The sequence below is a fragment of the Mobula birostris genome, chromosome 29 (genome assembly GCF_030028105.1).
Source record: "Mobula birostris isolate sMobBir1 chromosome 29, sMobBir1.hap1, whole genome shotgun sequence".
In the NCBI taxonomy this organism is placed as follows: domain Eukaryota; kingdom Metazoa; phylum Chordata; class Chondrichthyes; order Myliobatiformes; family Myliobatidae; genus Mobula; species Mobula birostris.
The window spans coordinates 679,783-692,141 of NC_092398.1; the positions used below are offsets into that span (position 1 = coordinate 679,783).

General features: G+C 47.2%; 1 protein-coding gene across 1 annotated transcript in view; it reads right to left on the reverse strand.

Annotated features, from left to right (window-relative positions):
• LOC140190067 (tumor necrosis factor alpha-induced protein 3-like) overlaps positions 1-11,984 on the reverse strand; it is a 40,631-nt gene extending 28,647 nt beyond the window's left edge. Inside the window, exons 1-2 of the mRNA XM_072246520.1 lie at positions 11,265-11,984; positions 6,202-6,392 (exon numbers count right to left, since the gene is read on the reverse strand). Of these exons, the coding sequence (XP_072102621.1) occupies positions 6,202-6,392; positions 11,265-11,565 (492 nt within the window). The 5' untranslated portion in view covers positions 11,566-11,984. The remainder of the gene's footprint in view (positions 1-6,201; positions 6,393-11,264) is intronic.
• Between the last annotated feature and the right edge of the window lie 375 nt (positions 11,985-12,359).

Sequence of the window (12,359 nt, forward strand, 5' to 3'; positions counted from 1 at the left end):
TCCCTCATAATTTAGTATACCCCTATCAAAACTCCCCTCAATCTTCTATGTTCTAAGGAATAAAGTCCTAACTTATTGAAACTATAACTCAGGTCCTGCAGACCTGGTAACATCCTTGCCAATCTTCTCTTACTCTTTTAACCTTACTTACATCTTTGTCGTCATGAAATTTGGTGCTTTGTTACAGTAGTTCAGTTCAAAACATAAAATATACTATAAATTACAATGAGAAATATGAAATAAATATAAAAATTAAATTAAATAAGCAGTGCAAATAGAGGGCATAGATAGTGAGGTGGTGTTGATGGGTCTGTGGACGTATCGGTCAGTGTGGGAGTGAACTGAAAAGTTAAAGCAGCAGGTTACTCCTGCAGACTGAACACCATTGACTCCACAAACCGGTCACCATCAGCATCTCATTCCTCCCGTGTGGAGCAAGCCAGGTTGTGAAGGTGGAGGGGAAGAATCTTTATTTAGTATTTACGTTAGACTTCCAATGACTACACATTCAATGAATCAGAGGGTTAAGTACAGAGGAGGCGCTCAGAGGAACACGGAGACTGAATGTCTTCACTGCAAACACAAACTCTGGTCAAGCCAGCGTCTCACCTCTGAGGAAACCATCCCACAGGAGCTGGTGAATGTCAGACTCAAGCTGGCATGAAAATCATGGAAACCCTACAATTCCACCACCCGGGGGGGTGGGGGTGAGGGTCTCATTGAAACTCTCGAATATTGAAAAGCCTAGACGTGGAGAGGATATTTCCAGTATTGGGAGGGTCTAGGATTGGGGGCGCAGCTCAGAATAGAAAGATGTCTCTTTGAAACAGAGATGAAGAGGAATTTCTTTGCCAGAGGGTGGCGAATCTGTGGAATTCATAGCTACTGACAGCTGTGGAGGCCAAGTTATTCTGACAGGTTGCATCACTCTATGATGTGGGGGGTGGGGTGGGGCTACTGCACAGCACGGAAAGAAGCAACAGAAAGTTGTAAAATTACTCAGCTCCATCTTGGGTACTAGCCTCCGTACACAAGGTATCTTCAAAGGGCAGTGCCTCAGAAAGGCAACGTCCATTAATAAAGACCCCCATTACCCAGGGCATGCCCTCTTCTCATTGTTACTGTCAGGACAGAGATACAGAAGCCGGAAGGCACACACATAGTGATTCAGGAACAGCTTCTTCCCCTCTGCCATATGATTCCTAAATAGACATTGAACCCATGAAGACTATCTCACTTTAAAAAATATATATATTAATTCTGTTTTTGCCCTATTTTTAATCTATTCAATGTACATTTATATACTTACTGTAATTGATTTACTGATTTTTTTTCTCTATATTATCATACATTCCATTGTACTGCTGCTGCTAAGTTAACAAATTTCACAACTCATGCCAGTGATAATAAACCAGATTCTGATTCGGAGTCTATATTTAAAGTGGAGGTTAACAGGTTCTTGTTTAGAACATAGAACAGCTCAGTACAGGCCCTTTGGCCCACAATGTTGTGCCGACCCTCAAACCCTGCCTCCCATATAACCCCCCACCTTAAATTCCTCCATATACTGGTCTAGTAGTCTCTTAAACTTCACTAGTGTATCTGCCTCCACCACTGACTCAGGCAGTGCATTCCATGCACCAACCACTCTCTGAGTAAAAAACCTTCCTCTAATATCCCCCTTGAACTTCCCACCCCTTACCTTAAAGCCATGTCCTCTTGTACTGAGCAGTGGTGCCCTGGGGAAGAGGCGCTGGCTATCCACTCTATCTATTCCCCTTATTATCTTGTACACCTCTATCATGTCTCCTCTCATCCTCCTCCTCTCCAAAGAGTAAAGCCCTAGTTCCCTTAATCTCTGATCATAATCCATACTCTCTAAACCAGGCAGCATCCTGGTAAATCTCCTCTGTACCCTTTCCAATGCTTCCACATCTTTCCTATAGTGAGGTGACCAGAACTGGACACAGCACTCCAAGTGTGGCCTAACCAGAGTTTTATAGAGCTGCATCATTACCTCGTAACTCTTAAAATCTATCCCTCGACTTATGAAAGCTAACACCCCACAAGCTTTCTTAACTACCCTATCCACCTGTGAGGCAACTTTCAGGGATCTGTGGACATGTACCCCCAGATCCCTCTGCTCCCCCACACTACCAAGTATCCTGCCATTTACTTTGTACTCTGCCTTGGAGTTTGTCCTTCCAAAGTGTACCACCTCACATTTCTCCGGGTTGAATTCCATCTGCCACTTCTCAGCCCACTTCTGCATCCTATCAATGTCTCTCTGCAATCTTCGACAATCCTCTACACTATCTACAACACCACCAACCTTTGTGTCATCTGCAAACTTGCCAACCCTCCCCTCTACCCCCACATCCAGGTCGTTAATAAAAATCACGAAAAGTAGAGGTCCCAGAACAGATCCTTGAGGGACACCACTAGTCACAACCCTCCAATCCAAATGTACTCCCTCCACCATGACCCTCTGCCTTCTGCAGGCAAGCCAATTCTGAATCCACCTGGCCAAACTTCCCTGGATCCCATGCCTTCTGACTTTTTGAATAAGCCTACCGTGTGGAACCTTGTCAAATGCCTTACTAAAATCCATGTAAATCACATCTACTGCACTACCTTCATCTATATGCCTGGTCACCACCTGAAAGAACTCTATCAGGCTTGTTAGACACGACCTGCCCTTCACAAAGCCATGCTGACTGTCCCTGATCAGATCATGATTCTCTAAATGCCTATAGATCCTATCTCTAAGAATCTTTTCCAACAGCTTTCCCACCACAGACGTAAGGCTCACTGGTCTATAATTACCCGGACTATCCCTACTACCTTTTTTGAACAAGGGAACAACATTTGCTTCCCTCCAATCCTCCGGTACCATTCCCGTGGACAACGAGGACATAAAGATCCCAGCCAGAGGCTCAGCAGCTCTTCCCTCACTTCGTGGAGCAGCCTGGGGAATATTCAGTCAGGCCCCGGGGACTTATCTGTCCTAATGTATTTAAACAACTCCAACACCTCCTCTCCCTTAATATCAACATACTCCAGAACATCAACCTCACTCATATTGTCCTCACCGTCACCTAGTTCCCTCTCATTTGTGAATACCGAAGAGAAGTATTCATTGAGGACCTCACTCAATTCCACAGCCTCCAGGCACATCTTCCCACCTTTATCTCTAATCGGTCCTACCCTCACTCTTGTCATCCTTTTGTTCTTCACATAATTGAAGAATGCCTTGGAGTTTCCCTTTACTCTTCTCGCTAAGCCTTCTCAGCCTTCTTGCTCTTCTCAGCCCCTTCTTAAGCTCCTTTCTTGCTACCCTATATTCCTCAATAGACCCATCTGATCCTTGCTTCCTAAACCTCAAGTATGCTGCCTTCTTCCACCTGACTAGATTTTCCACCTCACTTGTCACCCATGTTTCCTTCACCCTACCATTGTTTATCTTCCCCACCAGGACAAATTTATCCCTAACATCCTGCAAGAGATCCCTAATCATTGACCACATGTCCATAGTACATTTCCCTGCAAAAACATCATCCCAATTCACACCCACAAGTTCTAGCCTTATAGCCTCATAATTTGCCCTTCCCCAATTAAAAATTTTCCTGTCCTCTCTGATTCTATCCTTTTCCATGATAATACTAAAGGCCAGGGAGCGGTGGTCACTGTCCCCCAGATTCTCACCCACTGAGAGGTCTGTGACCTGACCCAGTTCGTTACCGAATACTAGATCTAGTATGGCATTCCCCCTAGTCGGCCCGTCCACATACTGTGACAGGAATCCATCCTGGACACACTTAACAAACTCTGCCCTGACTAAATCCTTGGAACTAATCAGGTGCTAATCAATATTAGGGAAGTTAAAGTCCCCATGATAACAACCCCGTTATTTTTGCACCTTTCCAGAATCTGCCTCCCATTACAGGGCGAGGGCAGGAGAATGGGGGATAATAAATCAGCTATGATTGAATGTTGGAGCAGACACAATTCCTAAATAGTCTAATTCTGCTCCAATATCTTATTGTCCTATAGACACAGGGGATATCAGGCTGAGGAGAAACACACATCATTGTACATAACTGTGCAGGGTAGGAGATAACATCAACCTTGCAATTTGAATGCTTATGACATAGACCTGCATAGTGACTTGATGAAAAAGTTTCTAACTGAAGCATGAACTCTCTCTCTACACAGACACTGTCTGATCTGATGCCTGAACTCTGTCTCTCTACACAGACACTGTCCGACCAGCATGAACTCTGTCTCTCTACACAGACACTGTCTGACCAGCATGAACTCTGTCTCTACACAGACACTGTCTGACCAGCATTAACTGAGTCTCTCTACACAGACACTGTCTGACCACCATGAACTCTGAGTTTCTCTACACAGACACTATCTGACCAGCATGAACTGAGTCTCTCTACACAGACACTGTCTGACCACCATGAACTGAGTCTCTCTACACTGACACTGTCTGACCACCATGAACTGAGTCTCTCTACACAGACACTGTCTGACCTGATGGGAGTTTCAAGCATTCCTAGTTTCCACCTTTTCAGCATCTCCAGCTTGTCTCTAAATCTGCCTGTTTTTTGCTGATGGCCCCATTGCTGACTGCCAGAGCTCCCGTATGCCCACACCCCAGCAGAGGATTTAACTAATATTGAGTTCGCGTCTTCCCTTAACCTCCCCTTCACTTTTGTTTTCGTTGTTGTACGTATCCTGACCTTGTCTCTGGGAATTCTCCTGGAACATGGTGTGGAATTACATCAGACCCCAGGAACATGCAGGTCATTCACCTAACCTATGCTGCCCTAGTACTCCATCTGGCTTCCTTCCTTGGTCGTCTATGCTTTTCATCCTTCTTCTCTGTAAACATACTCTCTGAGTTTAAACCTTTTCCAACATGTACTGACACCACGCTCCCTGCAATCCCCCCGTCCATCCCCTCAGGAAACCCTCATCACCACAGCCACCTCCTAACCCCAGCGGGAGACCTGCACAGCAACGTTTATGTGCACAGCTAACGCAGTCCGAGGATGTGCTGGGGGTAACTTATACGTGTGGCTATGATTCCAGCACCAATGTAGCATGCCGACGACTCGCTACGCCCAACCCGTATGCTTTGAAATGCAGGAGGAAACCAGACCAACCAGACGAATAGAGGAAACTCACATAAAGTACGACACAGAAACAGGCCTTTCAGCCCATCTAGTCCATACCAAACCATTTAAAGTTCCTACTCCCATCGACCTGCACTGGGACCATCGCCCTCCATACCCCTACCGCCCATACTTCTCTCAAACTTTGAAATCGAGCTCGCATGCACCACTTGTGCTGACATCTCCTTCCACACTCTCACCACTCTCTGAGCAAAGACACTTCCCCTCATCTTCCCCTTAAACTTTTCACCTTTCACTCTTAACCCATGACCTGTAGTTGTAGTCCCACCCTACCTCAGTGAAAAAGCCTGCTTGCATTTATCCTATAAATTACCTCATAATTTTGTATACCTCTATAAAATTTCCTCTCAGTCTTCTACATTCTAAAGAATAATGTCCTTACCTATTTCCTTATCACTCAGGTCCTGCTGACCCAGCAACATACTTGTAGATTTTCTCAGTATTCTTTTCAACTCCTCGCACCTTTCCTTTCGGTTGGTGACCAAAGCTGCACACAATACTCCAAATTAGGCCTCCCCAATGACTTGTACACTCCCACATAACGTGGTCACAGGGAGAGCGGACAGCAATGGGAATTGAACCTCAGTCACTGGCGCTGTAAGGCATTACGCTAACCACTATGCTACTGCGCTGAAATGCAGTCCTCCCTTAAACCTCCCTCGTCGAGCATTTGATATTTTCCCGCTGTGAAAGGCCCAGCAACTGATGGTAGGCTACCAGCCTGCTTTCTCTCCACCTGGTCCCAAGATGAATCATAGCCCTGAACTGTGAAGGTAAGGAGTAGCCACATTTTCCCTCCCTCCTCCTGGATAAATCTGTGTTTCCAACTTTCAGACATAAGAGAGGTTCTCATCAGAGCCAGGTAATGATCAAACTAAACATGTAATCCTTTTTATTAAAACAATTGCTATGGAGTGGTCAAACAACAGCTAGTATTACACCCAGGTTTTAATTTCTATTAAAGTGACAGAGTGAATGAAACACTTTACCTTACCTCAGACTGGTGAAGAGGGGCTGCTTCAGCAAGTCCTTGTTCTCTTAGATACTCGGCCTGTAGTCTGTGTTTGAAGTTAACACTGTGGGCGTTGACCAAAGCACGGTGGAAGGTTTTCTGGAGCACGAGGTCTGTGTCCTGGACACCCCACATATAGAGAGAGACTGAATGTAGGAGGCTGCTCCCTTCTCCTGCCCAAGAACAAGGGTGTTTAGAAACAATGCACGGAATCAAACCCCTTCTGTGTGGCATGATAGTCCGGTAAGTTAACGAAGACATAAAGCATTACAGGTCCCTCAGCCCACAATGTTGGGTCGACCTTTAACGCACTCCAAGATCACTCTAACCCTTCCCTCCCACATAGCCCTCAATTCTCTATCATCCATGTAGCTACCTAAGAGCCTCTAATGTATCTCCCTCTGCTACCAGCCCTGGCAGGACGTTCCACCCACCCACCACTCTGTGTAAAAAACCTACCTCTGACATCACCTCTACACTTTCCTCCAAACATCTTAAAATTATGCCCTCTTGTACGAGTTATTTTCACCCTATTTTTGACCTACAGTATGCCTCTTATCACCTTATACACTATCAACTCACCTCTCATCCTTCGCTCCAAAAAAAAAGTCCTAACTCGCTCAATCTTTCCTGTTAAGGCATACTCTCTAATCCAGGAAGCATCCTGGTAAATTTTCTCTGCACCTTCTCTAAAGCTTCCTAACATGACGTTGCTAGAACTGAACACAAGACTCCAAGTGTTGTAAAGAAGGCTGTTGCATTTCACTTTTAATTTCAACGCTGATTATTTCTTTGTTGATGATAATTCTGCCCCATAAAGTGAAACCCACCATATAAAAAACACAACACTATTTCACTGGAACCAAAATCTTCCCAATCTACCATTGTATTTAAATAAGTAAGTGCTTTGAAATAGCTCCAGAACAAAGTTCAGGCCGGTGTGAGATATTGAAGGAATGTTGGATAAAACAAAATTTACTACATACCTCCATAAAGAGATACCATCTCGCCCTGCCTCAAGGCATGAAACAGGAGCAATTGAAGAATATTCCACCCCCCAAATCCATTCTAGCACCTAATATAATCAGGATTAATCAAATAAGATTGTTTTTAATTGCCAAAAGAGCTTTTGCACGAGAAATGAGAAAGCAAAGAACATGATTTCTCAAATTATACGACTTTGATCTGGGAGACTATTTATTGCAAACCCACTGATTGATGACATTTAAACAGAAGCAGAATCTAGTCTATTATTCCTGATTTATATAACATGAAATTTGTTGTTTTGTGGAAGCAATATAGAGCAAAGGCAAAAATTACAAAGAACTACAAAAATAAAGATCACAACAAAAAGGAATAATGAGGTAGTGTTCGTGGACCATTCAGAAATCTGATGGCAGAGGGGAAGGAGCTTTTCCTGAATTGTTGAGTGAGAATCTTCAGGCTCCTGTCTCTCCTCCCTGATGGTAGCAATATGAAGAGGGCATGTCCTGTCCTTGGTGATGGAGGTCCTTAATGATGGATGCCGCATTTTTGCAGCATCACCTCGTGAAGGTGTCCCCGATAGTGGGGATGCTAGTGCCTATGACGGATCTAGCTGAACCTATGAATGTCTGCAGCCTCTTTCAATCCTCAGCATTTGAGCCTCCAGTCCAAGCGGTGATTCAACAAGTCAGACTACTCTCCCGTGCATCTGTAGAAATTTGCTGGAGTCTTTGGTAGCATACCAAAATACAGCTGTCCAAACAAAATACAGCTGTTGCCGTGCTTTGTTTTTGTGATTGTATTTGACCCAGGACAAATCTTTAGAGATGTTGACATCCAGGAACTTGAAGCTGGAGAAGCTGTGCTTTTCACTGCTGACCCCTCGACAACGACTAGATCATAGAACACCAAACTGTACAACACGGGAACAGACCATTCAGCCCACAATGTTGTGCTGAACAGCTAAAACATAAATCATAAGCTCCCAAACACTAATCACTCCTACCTAACACCATGTCCATATCTCTCCATCTTCCTCACAACCATGTGCCTATCTAAACTTCTCTCAAAAGCCTCTAATGTATTTGCCTCTACCATCATACCAGGCAGTGCATTCCATACATCCGCCACTCTCTGAGTAAAAAACTTACCCCTCACATCCCCTTTGAACCTACCCCCTCTCATCTTCAAAGCATGCCCTCTGGTATTAGACATTTCAACCCTGGGAAACAGATACTCTCTGCCCACTCTAACTATGCCTTTCATAATCTTGTAAACCTCTATCAGATCTCCCCTCAGCCTCCGGTGCTCCAGAGAAAACAGCCCAGGTTTGTCCAGCCTCTCGTGAAGGCACATGCCCTCTAAACCAGGCAGCATCCTGGTAAACCTCTTCTGCACCCTCTCCAAAGCCTCTAAAGCCTTCCTTGGTGAAACAACCAAAACTCCAAAACCCCCGATTTGGCCTAACCAGAGTTTTATGAAGTTACACTGCTGTGTGTTTCTCCTGACTTCCCTTTCCTGAAATTCACACTCAATTCGTTGGTCTTGTTGACTTTGAGTGCAAGAATTTTGTTGCAACACCGCTCATCCAGCCAATCTTTTCACTTCTGTACGCCTTGTCTTCGCAATTTAAGAGTTGTCTCCACTTTCTAGGTTAAGTATCTCTTATTGTTACACATCTGAGAATATATCAGAAACTTGGCACACTTTCACAACAGTTCAAACGATTATTTTCTTGAATAGAGGCCCTCCATTGGTTGTGTCAACCAAGGATGTTGCGTCCCAGCTGTGTACGTTGTTGGTGCAGCGCCGTCAGTCAATAGGCAAGACAGGGCAGCACAATGTGGAGAGCAATCTGTTGCCTGTGTAGCAGGCTCGGGGTCTCTCCACAAACGATGAATCCAAAGGAACGACAGTGACCGATTCAGTAGCATTAATGGCAGTGATAATAAACCTGATTCTGATTCGGATATGGAGGAAGTAGTTGACAATTGGGGAGGAAAACACTGTCAGGAAGTTACCCAATGTGTTACACACCCACTGAGTTAACGACAGACAGCTTAAGGTCCCTCATTTTACAAACGTTCCGTCCCACATGGATTACACTCTCCAGCTCCGTCAATAACCTAACTTGTTGTTGACTATCACGCACAAACGGCAGCAGGAACTCAGCAGGTCCGGCAGAGTCTATGGAAATGAATAACCAGTTGATGTTTTGGGCAGAAGCCCTTCTTCAGAACTGGAGAGGAAGGGGGAAGATGCCTAACTAAGATGGTGGGGGAGGGGAAGGAGGACAGGCTAGAGGCTGAAGAGGGTGGGGGGGAGTAAAATACTGGGAGGTGATTGGTGGAAAATGCAAAGGGCTGGAGAAGAAGAAACCTGATAGAAGGGAATGGACCCTGGGAGTAGGGGAAGTAGAAGGGGCACCAGGGTGAGGTGATTGGCATTTGAGAAGAGGTGAGAGGCCAGAGTGGGGAATAGAAGAAGAGGGGAGGGGGAGGGGGGAGCTGCCTAACCTGCTGAGTTCCTCCTGCATTTTCACAGGATTTCCAGCATCTGCAGAATTTCTTGTGTCTATTGTTGAATATGCTCCACAACAGCTGTGGAACATTGGGAATGCTGAGCCGTTGTGCCAAGATGTTTTGTCCATGTGGTTGATTATTCTGCGTGAGGTAGACGCGTATGCAGCCCTAGGCATCTGTGCGAGCTCACCCTGGGCTCCTGGGCTCAGTGGCGAGCGCTGCCAGCTCTGGAGAAGCTGAGGTCCACTCCAGCAAGTTTAATCCACGACAAGGACTTCCAAGCTCCCAACGACAGAACAAAATCCCTGACTCCCTTTGTTACTGGGAGGACCTCTGCGTGCAAAAAAAAAAATCCCTCGGCTCTGAAAGTTAACTGAATAAATATTTACTGATGAACAATCTATTCACAGTATGACTAGTACTTAGTACCTTAAATGGTTGCCACACTGACTGGAAAACCACAAAAACTGCAGTTGCTGGAAATCTGAGAGGGAACTGGAACAGTCGGAAACACTCAGCAGGCCAGGCAGCATCCGTGGAGGGGGGGGGGTGGTGAACGTTTCAGGTCAAGAACCCTCCATCAGAATTCTGACCTGGAACTGTTCCCCTCTCCACGGACACTTCGTGATCTCGTCCCGGGAGCTCAACTGTTCCGATCCGAAATAATTCCCCCCTTGAAGTTCGAGCACAGGGTTATGTCAGAAGAAGTCAGAGACATTTTCAGCAACACACACAAAAGTCTGACTTCTCGTCTTTCTTTCCAGTCCTGAGGAAGGGACTCGGCCCGAACCGTCGACTGTTTACTTTTTCCTGTTGAAAACTGCCTGACCTGCTGAGTTCCTCCAGCATTTTATGTGTGTTGTTTTGGATCTCTAGCAACTGAAGATTTTCTCATATTAGAGAAATTTTTTATGCAGATAACTTCCAGAGACTGAGGTTGAGGATCGAGGACCCCCTACACACAAATAACGGTAGAGTCGGTGATTCTACTGAATTCAACCTGGCCGATAATCGCCCGGCGGTAAAGAGAGCGGAGACCGAATTAATCCCCGGAAAGGGGACAGAGGTTCCTCGAGAACCGAGTGGATCTCAGAGGACCCAATTCTATCTCTCTCTCTTCCTCCCAAATTCGTTCATAGCTCCGCAAACAAAACTTTCGCCGCTGGATGTAAAATTAGTAAGTACGGACATAGATCGCCAATTACAAGAGAGAGCGAGTTGCAAATTCGCACACTGCCTCAGCGGAAAACGTTCACCACTATCAGCAACGACCCCCGTGTCTGGTGTTCGTTTTGGAAGGTCCTGGATCTACAGTCCTCCCTCGGGGACACCCCGAACCTCGGCCGCCCCTCAGTACCGGGTGCCTTGCACTGACTTCCCACTGACTCCAGCCCTGACTGTGAGATAGGCGTTGGTTTCACGAAGCCGCAGGAATCTAAATTCGCCACCCCCGCTCTGACTTAGTACCTGTGTGAAACGGGCGATTTGCGGAATCCGCAGGTGGGGGAGCAGCCCCGGCTGCGTAGACGGTTTGCTTACCGGAGACCCTGAGCGGATACACCGTGCGGAGCTCTCGACACCAGTTGAGGATGCTGGCGGTGCGTAATGCCCGGCTCAGTGCCTGGTCCAGCAGCGTCTGCTCCAGGAGGCTCCGCAGCGGTGCGGGATACGGCCTGGTGCTGGGCAGCTGCAGCGTGTGGACATGTAACCTCTGCAGATGATAGAGGAGGGGGCGGCCGCCCGGCGACTTCACCACGTCCTCCCCGATCAGAGCCCGCAGATGCTCCGCTTTCCCTGGGTTAGCGTCCGAAAGGTTCGCGGGGAGCTCCATGCCGGCCATCGGGTCCCACAGCGGAACGGGTACTCGGGTCCAACTGCTCACACACTGGCTCCCGCACCGCTGCTCCGGCTGGCAGGTCCTGCAGCGGAATCCGCACTCGGGACCCGCTCCGCTCACACACTGGCTCCCGCACCGCTGCCTCTGCCGTCAGTCCCGTGCCTCGCTGTCTTTGAGCTGGGTCTCGGGACTTTCCAGTCGACAGACAGCGTTAACCTTTCAGTCTCCGCGCCCAGCCTGGGGGGGGGGGGGGGAGGAAATTGTGGCGTCGATAATCCGAACCTCCACCCACACTCCTATCGTTCCGGTAGGTTTATTGACGTGCCGCGCGGAGTTTGCCGCACTCGCACCTTAGTGAGAAAAGGGGACGCGCCGCGCGAAGTGGGGGAGCGGGTGAAGGGGAAGAGGGGTAAAGGGATGAGGGTGGGGAGGAGGAGAGGGCGGGGAGGAGACGCGGAGGGGGAGGGAAGGAGGTGGAGAGACATTGCAGAGTCCGGGTCTGTTCTCGCTGTTGCGGAGGAGGTTAAGAGCGCGCATGATGGATGTATATAAAGTTATGAGGAGTATAGGCAGTCCAGACGCATATCATAGGTACAACAAGACGGCACAGATCTGTGGGGGACCCTCCTCACCCAGAGAGCCTGGAACACATTGCCGGAGGGCGGTCACTGACAGCAGTTAGGAGTCTAAACGATCACTTGAACCACGGAGGCACAGTGCGCTGTGGACCAAGTACTGGGAGATGGGGTTAATACAGATGGGTGCCCACTGGTCAGCATGGATTAGATGGGCTGAAT